The sequence below is a fragment of the Mesocricetus auratus genome, unplaced genomic scaffold (genome assembly GCF_017639785.1).
Source record: "Mesocricetus auratus isolate SY011 unplaced genomic scaffold, BCM_Maur_2.0 Super-Scaffold_4256, whole genome shotgun sequence".
Classification (NCBI taxonomy): Eukaryota; Metazoa; Chordata; class Mammalia; order Rodentia; family Cricetidae; genus Mesocricetus; species Mesocricetus auratus.
Window position 1 is genome coordinate 108,029,240 of NW_024429182.1, and position 14,254 is coordinate 108,043,493.

The 14,254-nt window shown below is 42.4% G+C and overlaps 1 protein-coding gene across 4 annotated transcripts in view; it reads left to right on the forward strand.

Moving 5' to 3' along the window:
* The window catches only part of Ccdc83 (coiled-coil domain containing 83), a 42,249-nt gene extending 32,421 nt beyond the window's left edge, over nucleotides 1–9,828 (forward strand). For all 4 annotated transcript variants that reach the window (XM_040728657.1, XM_040728644.1, XM_013116286.3 and 1 more), the window contains 4 exons: nucleotides 5,796–5,917; nucleotides 7,006–7,088; nucleotides 8,052–8,245; nucleotides 9,591–9,828. In XM_040728657.1, the coding sequence (XP_040584591.1) occupies nucleotides 5,796–5,917; nucleotides 7,006–7,088; nucleotides 8,052–8,245; nucleotides 9,591–9,752 (561 nt within the window). In that variant the 3' untranslated portion in view covers nucleotides 9,753–9,828. The remainder of the gene's footprint in view (nucleotides 1–5,795; nucleotides 5,918–7,005; nucleotides 7,089–8,051; nucleotides 8,246–9,590) is intronic.
* Nucleotides 9,829–14,254: the final 4,426 nt, after the last annotated feature.

A 14,254-nucleotide genomic window follows, 5' to 3' on the forward strand; every position in this document is an offset into this window, starting at 1 on the left:
ATTCCTACTGTGGGATGTTAAATTCCTCATTCAAATTTCTCCTTGTTTCTCACTGTCCAGAAACACTAATAGCAAAGTTACTTTTAAGGTTTACCTCTTTTCCCTTCCCTTGCTCCCCATCTGATTGAGCAGTTAATGGTTCTAGAAAACTAGGAGACAATTTGTAGGGAAAAGGGTCCAACCAAAGAAACACCTTGAGCAGAGCCAAAGAAACACACTTTGGTCCTGCAACCAGGACCAAAGAAATGCACCCTGACCCTGAAACCAGTGCCAAAGAAACACACTTTGTCACTGGAATCACAGCCAGTGAAAGAAATACATCCTGGCTCTAAAACTACACCCAAAAGACTAAAAAGGACAGAGAAAGAAACACACTTTGGCCCTGAAACCAGAGCCAAATCTGACCCTAACCTGTGCAGAAAACTAACCAATCCCTGAGCAGGAGATCTAGCCATCCTAAACTCAGGGATTGAAATCTGACTAATCCCCACCCTGAAAAACTCCATCCCACCTCCAAGAATCCTTATATAAACCCTATGTCTGCCCACCCTGGCAGAGGGCAGCCACTCTCCTGGATTCTTCCCTCCCAGTAAATCTCTTGCATGAGGTTTAGTTGAGACCTTTTATCACTACAGCAGAGATGACCCTGGGTGGAGCAGAGCAGAGCAGGACTGTAACACTTTTCGCTGGGGTAAACCTGCCCCTGGCGAACTGAAGTTGTTAGGGGGAATGGAACTGAACTGTAACAACTTAGCCGGGAAGCCCTCTCCTGCAGGAGCAGAACTGATACACACTAGAAAAGCCTTTCTCTGAAGCAAGTCTGTAAGCTGCTATGTTTACTGTGACCTGTGGTATTCCTTGGCTTCAGAGTGCCAGAATACCTTTCCATCCAAGATGTAACACTCAGTTGGTTCCTGAGTGCCATAATCCATCCCCATCCATCCCATCCGATCCATTGAAATGCTTACACAAATTGTATACTGTTTCTGTGATCTTGTCAGCTAGCTTTATGGTGTGTGAGAGGGGCACTAAGGGATTCAAGCAGGGACCTTGGGCACACTGAACAAGGATTTGACCACTTAGCTCCACCCCAGCCTTTTTAGAGGTTTTGTTTTGTTTTCTGTGTTGGAGACTGAACCCCAAGGCTTGTGCATGCTAAGCAAGCACTCCCACCGAACTGTGCCCCAGCCCTTATGTTTGAGACAAGGTTTCTCTACATTGCCCAGGCTACCCTCGAACTTGTTCTGTAGTCCACATATAGCCTCTTGGGTAGCTATGATTGGAGACTTGTGCTACCAGAGTTACTCTGACAACAATTGCCAAATTACCTTTGTAAAGTGATGTTTATATGAATTCATACTATTACTGCCAAATAATTACAATGAATTTCCTATTTTAAATAAGACTTGAAGATAGAGGTAGGGATATCCGAAGTTAAAGGTCATTCTTGGCTATATAGCAAGTTCAATGTATGTAAGCAAGGTATTAATAATTTAAAACTCAAGTAGGTTACTAATTATGAAGGATTAAAAATATTTATTATACTTTTGTTAAGTATAACAGTATGATATTATAATAACTATTCAACTCTTAGTTTTATTAGATGTCACAGATCTTAGGTTTAAGCGAAATGACTTTTTAAAAGAATCTATATTTGGTTGATAAGAAAGGCTGTAATGGCTGCCTGACTCTTTCTGCTGAGACCTCCAGTTATGTTTGGTTTAATTTCATTTTTTTCACTTCTTATAATTCACTGGAAATAAAAGGGAAAATGTTAAGTTTAATTGAATTATAGAGCTTAGAAATAAAGGGCAAAGCGTTTTAGGGAAATTCAATAGGTTTAATTTATCTATTACAATAAATATTAATTTTGGTATGATTAAATTTACTCAGAAATTAATGAAAACTATTTCCTATTATAAGTTCATCACGGCATTCAAGAGTTGCTCAGAAACAGAACAATTAAGTTGATTCATTTCTTTGAGGGAGGCCTGTAATGGCTTAAAAAGCATTACTAAGGATGGGACCTCTGAGAATTCTTCATTCTCTCTCAGCGGAAAAACCCAGAGCATAGATATACGGGAAGGGTGCAGGACATCTTGGTGCATTATTTCTGTTGTGTGCTTTCGTTCAGTGTGCTTATTAGGAAAATGAAGACAACTGAAATTCCCAAATGACTTATACCAAATTAACACAGAGAAACAAGACCAGGGGAGCCAGTGGCTCATGATCTCAAAGAGGCATAGGACTCACACGGACCCTGAAGAAGAAAAGGTCAATGGTGTACATTTGAATCAGGCCCCAAGGTCCATGACTGGAATAGTTTGAATTGTCTGTCCTGATCTCTACATTTCTTAGGTATTTGGGGAAACATGGTTTTCTGCCTTTTCTTCCCTTTCATGTTCCTAACCCAGAAATTTGTTTCCCTGGTAATTCAAAAGCCCAGGAGAGTCAGCAATAGATGTGAGCATCGCTGGGCACTCTGAAAGAGGGGAGTGAGGTCATAAGCTATCCTAAACCCCTGCAAAGCTATCTCTTGGTGATACTTTGGAAAGAGCTAGAGCACTATGTATGCTGCCTCCCATGCATGTCCGGCCCACAGCCAGGCATCTTGCCAACATTCTATATTTGCCTCTGTGTACAGCCTCTATAATGTCTTTCTCATCCTTTGAAAAACAAACCTTTCCTTAAGGCATTTGAACTTGTAATCAAGTTAGTCATCTCTGAACATCTAAGACACTAAACACCCACCACTGGCATACTATGAATTTAAATGTTTGAGACAGGTAAGTATCGTTTGTCTTCCTAACTCTAAGTCACCAGGAGTCTGAGTCATGATAGAGAGAGTTGGCTTGTCAACTGGGTTAGAAGCTGTCTTTGGGGTAGGATTGAGTCTTGGCTACCTTTGTGTCCTATATTGTGCTGGCTCTGAGGAGACACTTTGTAGAATATTTAGTCTCAGTGACCCATTTTTCTTCTTAATCACCACTAATTTCTTAGCTCCAGATGACCAGCATCAATTGTACCAAGTACAGCAAAGGGCTTTTACTTTAGTGATTCTGGTCTTTTGTTAATCACAGCTGATTCTTCAGCTCCAGTCAACCAGAGCACAGACTCTTTTTTCATTTGCAATGTCTGCAATAGAGTCTTTTAATGCTCTCAAATTTCCCTCTGGAAGCTCACAGCCAGGCCTCCAACATCTGCACTGCTCTCAAGATTCTTACCATCTAAGCTCCCATAGAACAGATCACCAAGCTTTGAACACGCAATGACTCTTTAGCTCAAAGTTCCCAAGTCTTTCCACAATCTTCCCCAAAATAGCATGGTCAGGTGTTGCCCACCAATAACCCTAAGATCCTGGTACCAATTTCTGTCTTAGCATTATCCTGGCTGTGGTGAAACACCATGACCAAAAGCAAGTTTCTGAGGAAAGGGTTTATTTGGCTTACACTTCCATATTGCTGTTCATTGTCAAAGGAAGTCAGGACACGGACTCAAGCAGGGAAGGAACCTAGAGGAGACAGGAGCTGATGCAAAGTCCATGGAGGAGTGCTGCTTACTGGCTTGCTCCTCATGGCTTGCTCATCTTGTATTCTTACAGAACCCAGGACCACCAGCCCAGGGGTGGCCCCACTCACAATGGGCTGGGCCCTCACACATTAATCACTAAGTAAGAAAATGCCCCACAGGCTTGCAGTCTGATCTCATGGAGGCATTTCCTCAATTTAGGCTCTCTCCATTTGGATGACTCGGGCTTGTGTCAAGCTGACATAAAACTAGATAGGACATCTCAGAAGCATGCCCATATAAGAACCCATGAATTTAATAAGGATGCTTCAAGATTCCCATCTATCACTGACTCTCCATAACAGAGCAGATGTCATCAGTTTCTCCTGGCCTGAAGGAGCGAGTTTCAGCTTCTGCTCTTTGTCTGTTTTCACTCACCTCAAAACTTTCTACTTCCATTTTTGTTATTCCCACCAGTCTACCAAACTCGATTTTATCCTTAGTTTTAATTATAGTGCCTTGGTTGCTTCCATGAACATCTGCTGGTATCAATGTCTGTATAACACAACTCACCAAGTAACCTCTATGTGTTCTTTCCTTTGATGTCTTCTCTTCTTGTAGTTTTGATAAAAGGTTGTCTTATGTTAATGACTGATCTGTGTGATCAATCAGCAAGCCAACACCAAGGCACTATGCAGACAAGGGACAGGGGCTTCGTGTCCTGGTCTTAGTGATGCTGCTCTTTGCCTGGAAACACTTCCTCGGTCTTAAATCTGCTGTTTAGTCTGCAGGAGCTTCTTGTGGGCCTGGCCTATCTTCAGTCTGCCGATGGATTCCACAGCAGTGTTCATGGTTTTGAACATTTTCCCCTCCACCTTAGAATACAGGCTGTGACTCATGAGGTGGCCAGTCTTAGAGTCACAGTATCTCCTAAGCAGTCCAAGGAGGATCGTCAGCCTCCTCCCCTTCTTTGCTGACATCCAAGCCCTGGCAGTCCCCTTCCACTTACCTATGCCTATGTGCCCATCCATCCCATAGGACAGGGTGCTTTTTGGCCACCCAGACCAGAAGAGGACAATCAGAGGCTTACAGATAATCAGACAATCTTTCACCAGCTTCTGGATCTACCAAATGAGTGGTGGTGCCATGGTGATACCGTTGGTTTCACTAGGGTCCATCCAGACCCTCACATCCCAGTGTAGGACACAACGGAACACCTCTTCTAAAGCTGGAGCACACTCGTGGCTGCCAGCCTTCTTTAGACAGAAGGTCCCAAACACGTTTTTAAAAGATTGGTGGGGATTTCATCAATCAAACTGGCAAATTCTGTTCATATTCGACTCAATTTTTTCACAAAGTAAGCCCCATCTGGTAGTTACTTGTTGTCACCTTGAGGACAAAAACCAGATTCTTGTTCCTTTCTTAGTTGTTCAGTAAGTCCCCAACTCCTCCCCAGTGCCACCTTAGTTGTGCCTTTGCAGACTTGGCTCCTACTTCTCAGGAGACACGACTTGTATCTACATAAAGCCCTGCTCCATTCTCGGATGTGGGCTAGATGTCTTCTCTGTCAGTTTTTCATCATCCCGACATCTGTGTCTTCCTCATCCCAGAGTAGCTGGCAGCTGTCCAGCTTCCGTTTAGATTTTTATCACCTCATCCTCTGTCAGCACCTTTGTCCATGAGGCTAAGAGATCCTATTGCTAAATTAATTTTGTGTCTTGATCATTTGCGATAATGTTTTCTGGCACATGGTAAGGATTCAGTACAACAGAATAAATGAATTAGCAAATATTTCATGTGTACGCCATTTCTCAGAACATGACACCAGGATCGAAGTGAACATAATACTAATATAGGGCTTGGTAGAAAGGGCTTTTAGGCATTAAAAAATACCACCATATACATCAATTATTCCTATGTGTTTTCATAGTCTTATTTATAACCACCTTTAGAGATAGCCCCATGCACTGGCCAATGTATCATATTGCTAAATAAATTCTGTTTTCCTATCTCTGCCTCTAGCTCATCTTTAAGTTCAGCCATGCCTCTGAAGGGTAGGAAAGGACAATTCTGCTCTGTACTAACTGCCTCCTGGGTCTACTTATGATCTAGGAAACAGCCCCACTCTTCCTTCTTAACCACAGAAGGGCCAGGAGAACCCAGTACTAAATAATAAAAGATAGCTCTTCCCCAAGGCCAGTGTGCTTTCAGGAGTTGAATTTGCTATAGAAGACACTACAGAGTGAAGCCAGTAAGTGCCGACACCCACCTCCCTCTTCTGCAAACAGATTTCCATCCACAGAAAGGAAGTCCAAGAACTGGAAAAATGTATTCAACAACTGGAGGAGGAAAATTTGGTGCTTATTGACCAGCTGTTTAACTGTAGACTTGTGGATCTCAAAATACCTAGGTGAGATGCTCCCTGGTGCCATAACTGTTATCGTTTGGTGCTCTCAGAATACCCAGTCATTAACATTTCTTCAAAGTGTTTTATAGACATTATACCTGTAAAAAGTTGGTGGGTTTTTTCGTTTTGTGTTGTGTTAAGATGATTTATCCAGGTGTCAGGTATAATCCCAGTACCCAGGAAGCTAATACAAGAGAATTACCATAGATTCAAGGTTACGGGCGACATAATTCTAGGCCAGCCTGGGGCTACAAAGAAACACTCTGTTTGAAAAGGAAAGATTTAGTTCTCCAGTACGTCTACTAGATGACAGCAGGCAAAAGGAAGGGAACTGAAGTTGGAGAGATGGCCAGGTGGTTAAGAGTGCTGGCTACTCTTCCAGAAGACCTGGGTTCAAATCCCAGCACCCACACGGTGACTCACAACCATTTGTAACTCCAGTGCCAGTGGATCCAATGCTGTCTTCTGAAGGAACTGAATACACATGGTGTACAGACATGCAGGCAAGCACTCCTACATGTAAAATAAGAATAAAGAATTCAAAAACAGTCATATTTGCTGCAGCTCCAAATGTACAGAAGCTCTGCATGCTCCTTCTCTCCCACTTCCCTGCCACCCCCCTCACATTGAACCCAGATCCCTATACATGCTAGGCAAGACCTCTAATGCTAGCTATACCCCCAGTATTTCTTACTGACTTTCTTCCTGAAAATCCAGTTACCTAATTGATATCATTCTCACTCTCCCCATCTGGGACTTCCCCTCCCTTCATACTATTCCCATGGTGAACTTCTGTTTCTACAAGATTCCATTCAGAGTTCATCTCCCCGGAAAACCTTCCTTGTTTCCAAGACTAACTCGAGGGACGGTTCTTTCTGACTCCAGAATTCTCACACTACTCATTACGCATCTTTCTAGAAATTATCTCCTTAGAACAGTGCAGTCGGTTACCATTTCAGCAGGCCTTATGCTGCTGAAGCCTGTGCAGCAGATCCCATTTCTGCTCTGTCTCCCACTCTGGAGGGAAACAGAGGCTGCTGAGCTTGTAGGATGGTATCCATTGGCTGACAGTCTGCTATTTGTTCTTTTAGGAAACTGTATCTTACTCAAGCCACTGGGCAGCAGGTGCCATCTGAAGATGCTGTGTCTTTGAAGTTGCCAGAGACAGACAAAGGTACAGTTTCCTTGTGATGAGGTTTTCCTTACCTTAGAACACAGCAACCTGAGCACCTTTGATGGGCAGATACTCTGCACCCCACATGAGGAGCTCTGCACCCCACATGAAGGAGCTCTGCACCCCACATGAAGGAGCTCTGCACCCAACACGCAGGAGCTCTGCACCCCACATGCAGGAGCTCTGCACCCCACATGAGGAGCTCTGCACCCCACATGAGGAGCTCTGCCTGGGGTGGATCCACCTCTGCTCCACTCCACCCCATCCCTCCTTCCTGCTCTACTCTCTGTCTGCCAACCCTTCTCTTTCTCATCTGTCTCCTTTCTCTATTCCCTCCCTCCTCCTCTTCTTCCCTCCTTTTCTCTTTCCCTCCCTCCCTCTGTCCTTTCTCCCCCACTTCCCTTTTCTCCCACACTCCCTCATCTTTCTAAGGGATCCTTCTGCTTCAGCCTCCCAAGGGCTGCCATTACAGACACAGGCTGCTGTGCCAGAGTTTTAATCCCATTTTCTATCAAATTCAAGGCATTTTTTAATGAATTAAGTAGATACTCGTAGAGAGGGGTGGGGTGTTACCAATGCCAATATGGTTTGGGTACCACTTTAACCAAGCAGAATGCCAGAATATCTGTTAGCTCCCAAGAGGCTATGATTAAGGTCTTAACTATCAGAAGGATATAGGATAGTTTCCTAAAATGGGGCCACCTTGCTTTCATATAATTTATATTACTTCTATTTTGTTATTTTATTTATTAATTTATCCCATAAATTCCATACTGTCTTCTCTAAAAACATCCTGGGTTTGGTGGTGACAGCACTAAGGATTGAACCTAGGGCCTCATGGAGGCTTGGCCATTCCTTTAGCCCTAAGTTTTACATTTCAGAGTTCTTTCAAATAAAACAAAAATAAAAATAAAAGTGACCAAAGTGACGGTATTGTATTTGTAATCTGCTTCTTTCCTTCAGTCTCAGAGGAGACTTTGAAACCACCCACTGAAGCAGAGAGTGGAGAGGCAATGAGCCTTTTACCAGGGAGCAGCCAGGAGGCTAGCAGTTCGGATGTCCAGTTTGAAAAGACCGAGAAAGAGGACAGCTCCTCCACAGAGATCAAGGGCTCTGTCATCCATTATTTACTGCATGAGGATGAACAGGATTTCAAGGTGAGAGTCACAAGAACACAGGTCTGACTAGAATGTCAATGGCTACAATGCTGGCAGAAGGAGACATAAAATGTAAATACTGAAAACTTGCTTTGTGATTTAGTACAAGCGGCCCACCATTGACCTCTTCTGGGATCCTCTTTTTACTCCTACTTTGAGCCAGTTAGCTAAAACATTCATTTATAGATCTCCACTACCAAGAGAAAGTGTAAGTTAGCTGATGTTCCATAATAAACTATCCCTAAGCCTAGTAGTTTAAAACAATACTTAGAGGGGAACGTGTTTTAAGTCAGGGTTTCTCTGTATTCCTGGCTGTCCTGAAACTCACTTTGTAGACAAGGCTGGCCTCAAACTCAGAGATCCACCTGCCTCTCCTGAGTGCTGGGATTAAAGGCGTGCACCACCACTGCCCGGCTAAAACAATACTTTCTGTTCCCTTCCAAGCCTCCGTTAGCTGGGAAGTGGGCAATGGCTCCACAGGGTTCTCGCTTGGGCAGTCACAGTCATGTGCTAGCTAGGGCCATGCTCATCTTTAGCCTAGATTGGGGCAGAAGGCTCACCTCAAAAGGAGAACACACCTATGTCAAGCAAGATGATAGTGATTGCATCAGGGCCTCAGTTTTTCTTCTTATGAGTCTCTCCAAAGGGTGCCTTGAATGGCCCTCTGTTAGTACTGTCTGACTTCTTAGGGAAAGCAATCCCAGTGACAATGGAACAGCTCTAGGAGAGGCAGGTGGAAGGAACACAACATGTGAATTACGACTTAGGAGTCTTCCCAAGTAGGGCCTGAGCTGTTTGGGACAGGCTAGAGGATTTTATAGAAAGTAACTTTTCAGTTCTTTTCATCTCTACTTTGGCACAATGGGCTAAGTTTGACCTAAACACTAGCCAAAGCACCTGTGAAAAGATTCGTATTCCTGGACAAGTTCCTCAGTGTTCCATTATCTAGTCCAAGTAGCACTTGTAGAATACCCCCCCCCCCCATTTTTGAATAATACAGAACTCTGCTGTAGCTGTGACCTGGCTAGTGGAGGACAATATACGCCTAATACTCCTTCACCAACAAAGCAGCCCAGAGGCACACATTTCCACTAACCAGCATCCAACCCACCACAGCTCCCTTTGAGACCACCAGCCTCCCTCTCCTGCTCACTGGAAGGTCTTTCTACTGTGACTCATGGGGAATATAAACTTAAAAGGTACATTCTTAAATTTTTGCAGTGGCTTTCACATTCCATGTATGACACAGCGCTCAACATCAGGAGGGCAACCCAGGGGAAGAATATGTCATTTGTCAGACTCGACTCACTTGCCACTTGCCTCTCCCCTTGTGTCTTCATGGCAGGAATACGTAAACTTGGGCCCCCTGGCTCTGAAGCTCATGAGTGTGGAAGGCAAGAAGATGGCCATTCATTTTCAAGAAAAGGAGAGTCCAGTCAAAACATATGAAGATCTCCAGAGCCCTGATAGCCACATCACACATAAGATGATGAAGACATTCCTCTAGCCTGAAAGCTGCATCATGGAAACCTCCTTTCCTAAGAAATTGTTTGTGAATTAAAGCACTCAAGTTTCTCGCTTTATTCACAGTTGTCGGTGTTCAAAGCTGGTGTTTCTAATGGTCGTAATTACCTTTAAAACCCAGGTTCCAGGTATTGAGCTATTAGTTACCCAGCATGAGTGACAGAAAACCCACTGCTTTCTGTATTTAAATATTTAGAAGACATTGGTTTCGAATCCTTCTCATTTGAAAATTCACAGATTCATCCATGTTTCCAATATCGAGTAGTTGTTAGAAATGTTTCTAAGAAAATTTTAGAGTGTATATATCATTGTCTACTTCTCTCTGGGTGCTGAATGGTAGTCACTGTAATTTAATCCTATTCCTTAATCCTATTTATAATGTGAGATAGTTGAGATGAAATACTCCAACAATAGGAACTTACAGGAGAAAGGGTTTATTTTGGTACATATTTTAGCAGTGAAGTCTATCATGCCAGTGGGGGTGGGAGTTAGGAGTGGGGGTTTATAGGTGGGAGGCTAGGAGTAGGGTGTCGGATAGGGGGCTGGGAGTGTGCGAGCCCAGACTGCAGGAACTTGAGTTTGAGGAAGCTGGTAGTGTCATATTTGCACTCAGCAGAAAATTAATGCTAAATCAGATTCCTGGATTCTTAACAGTCTGGCACCCAAGCCCTTCTCAACACACTAACCTAATGAAGTCAATCCCTCATCGGGTGCCCTGGGGCTGATGTAATCTAAGCACTTTCTCCCAGCATGCCTAGGGGCTTGTTTCCTAGATGAACCTCTCAAGTTGACACTGTAAGCCCTTTCGAATATGGGCACTGCATTTGATGAGTCTAATCGGCACTCCTTGGGCTGTGCGACCAGATAAGACCACGGTATCACGCTTCTGCAGTTGTTCAGTATGTAAAAGGTAAACCCCCTGCATCACAGCAAGAGAGAGGTGTTAGTGGCCTTTTTAGTGGTGACAAATGTACAGCAAGGTCTTGAGCCTGGGGGGGGTGGTTTTAAAAAAGCTAACACTCTCCTCAGTCACTGTAGAAGTTAAAAATACTGGTCATTTTTTCCTAATGTCCTCAGAAGAGGGTAGTGCCACCACTGAGTGCTGTTAAGTGAAATACATCAGTTCCCATTGTGTTCAGTGCTCCTTACCCTTTCCTAGTCTCTCCCAACCCCTCCATGTTTGCCCTTGGAAACAGCAGCAGGTACAGGCCCTGGTTGGTTTCCTTTATCCTTGGTGGGCTCATTGGTGCCTTGTTCCCACAGAGACACGATTCCTGTGCTGTCAAGTGGATGCTTTTACTCTTCTGGGTTGTGTAGGGTGCATATGCTTTCATCAAGTCCATGTGTTTTCCGGGTTACCATTCTCCTACTTTCACAGAAAAATAACCCTTTTGAAGCTCTACATAAACAGCACCATCATATTTTTGCTGAGTCATTATTTTCCATGGTCCCTCATTTGGCACCTGTGTGTACATGCTTTAGCTTCATATATACATGTGTATATACATATATACACATATTATGTATACACACATGTATGTATGTATGCATGCATGCATGCATGTATAACATTTGATACCCAGTCCATACCCTTTCTTTCAATTCTCTCCCCCACCAAATATGTCTTACTTAAAGGCCTATTAGTTCTGCACTAGTAAAAATGTAGGATATATGAGTCTTCTCTTGGACCATTCCAAAACGACTCTCATCCTGCTCTGTACCCCTAAGGCTGACATTAATATACTGAATCAGTGATCACCCCAGGCTCCAAACTTCCAATGAATTTTAAATGTTTTTGTTTCAATTGAGACAGTATCTTACTATGAAGGCTCATCTCCCAGTCCCAGATTCTCCTGTCTCAGCCTATTTCCTGAGTACTGAGATAAGGTATTTGTCATCACAACCAGTTCGATGGAGGCATCCCTCCCCTAATCCTCGTGGGAAGAATTCTGTAAGTAGCTAAAGGGAGAATGGGTGAGATTAACTCCCGTAGCTCCAGCTGCATTCCTATGGGGCATGTTAGTAAGCATTCTTTATGCCAAAGGTCACAGATCCATTTGGAAGGCTTACATACATGTAAATACATCAAAACGATATGTTTTTAAATTTTCAAAGATGAAGTAAATTTTCAGACAATAAACCACTGAAGTAATTTGTGGATGGCACATCTGTAGTGTCTGGCCCTACAGATAGCACAGGAGTTACCTAGTTTATCAACCACCTCCATTCCCAGCCTTCTGGGCAAAAAGCAGGTTATCCTTTGAGAAGACAACCTTCGTGTTTAACATCCCTGGTTTTCCCAGTGCTGTCTGAGGGTACAAGAACCTTTGCATTCTCAACAATATAGTAAATATTTAAAACAGACTACTTAAATCTGTAACAATGTTAGCATCTTGTGGAGTCTAAGGCAAGAATTCAAAACATAATAGTATTGTGTTCTATGATATTAAAAGTGCTTTTTAAAAGTCAAGATAGTTAAAAAAATCTTCAAAATGTTTCAGATATTCTGAGTATCAAGCAAATTTTACATCTGTACAGACTGTTGGTGTCAAGCTTTGTCAGCATTTCTCTCAAGTCCTGTAGTCAACTTGCTGACCTCGTCTTGGTAGGTTACTGCTGTCTTTTTGTATAGTCTCAGCTATAAAAATATGCTAGCCTTTGCAACATTTCATTCCTAAGGGGGAAAGGAAATGAACTAGGCTAGATCTGCTTCTGTAAGTCTGCTTCTGTCTTAGGAGAGACTTCTGAGGTTCCAGGGCAAAAGGAGACTTAACTTGGTATCTACAATAAACTTTACACCATTTTCTCCTAGTCACTTTTTAAAAAGTGTTCTTTAATTTTAACACTACTTATATACAAATGTTAATGTGAAATATAGATCTATTAGCTGGTGAAAAGATACACATTTTCAACACATCTAACAATCATCTGGCCTAGAAGTGTATACTTGTTTACTTAACTTCTAAGCTTCTATAATTTTTTTCATTAAAATATCTCAATGCTAACACTAATTTTATTTAGAAAGAAAATGGAAATTATAGTATGGGATATAGTTTTTAAGACACTGATCTGAAAAAGTCATAAAATGGACAATTATTTTGATACAAACAGTATGACAGAATAGTAGAAGCCAATTTGTATTTGAGTCTATTCTATACCTTGTTCTATGAGAATATGTTCATTTAGCTGTTTTAGCTGGGGGAAAGCAGAGAGAAGGAGGGAGAGACAGATAGACAGATACAAGCCTTAGGGACTATGGAACAAAACACACCTAAAAATGTACACAAAACAATCTTGTAGGAGCAAATCTACATAGGGCTAGCCAAGTTTCACTTATGAAAAATAATAATTCTATTGTTTGAATCATTGTTGTTTTCTGATGAAGACAACCAAAATAAATCCAAATATAGAGGCTAAAATGTTATCCAGAAAAACAAGTTTCACAACATAATGTGGTCTCAGTCACATTATCTCAAAGGCCTGAACTACACATTAGAAGGTGTTCCTCTTGAGAAAGTCCCTCAGAGCATCTCAGACTGCCACCCTAAGTACGTTGTGTGTACAGGGCTTGCTGTTTTCAATAGTTTGTTTTCAGTACTGGACATTGAGCCCAGGGGCTTGTGCATGCTAGGAAAGACCTCTACCACTGAGCTTATCCCCAGCCTAGAAGTGTTACCTTCATTATTTATTTTCACCTATTTATTTTACATTCCGGCCTCAATCTCCTAGTCCTCCCAGCTCCACCCCCAATCTCCACCAAAAGTGTTATTTTAAAGCTCACTAAAATACAATATTAGGGTTGGAACTAATCGGTAAAGCCCTTGCCTATCAGGTACAAAGCTCTGAGTTCCATTTGCAACACTGGAGATTTAAAAATAAACAAAAGGTTGCCTCAGGACCTCAGGGACTCACTCAGCTTGCAGGAGAGCATGTGTGATTAGGGGTTCAGTGTCATGCTTTGGAAGCAGCTCACAGAACTATTGTTAATGATGCAAAAGAGCTGAATAGGCATTCTGAGGACTGAATGTTAAGACTGAAGAAATGCTAACATCAGCAAACACTTAAGTATGCTTATATGGCACTTGGCCCTTATCAACCTTATAGTATGCAATCCTGAGGTAGGGGCTACAGCTATCTCCATTTTGCAGATGATAAAACAGGCTGAAGTCAAGTTGCCAAGCTAGTTAGAAGAACCAGGCAGTAGTTTCCTGACTGGCTTTAGAGCCCAGCATCCCTGTAAGAATAAGCTATATACGAAACTTTATCATGTGCCAGGCTACTGTAAATGTTTCTACTTATTAATCGTTAAATAAAACACTCCTTTGAGGAAGACACTGTTATGCATAACTTATAGATTAAGAAACTGAGGTCCAAGGAGATTGTTACTAGGCCTAAATGAACTTAATCACAGAAGGGCTACAGAGTTCACCATTACTGTTACACTGCATTGGCTCACCAAGAACTTAGTCTTATGTCTACTCACCA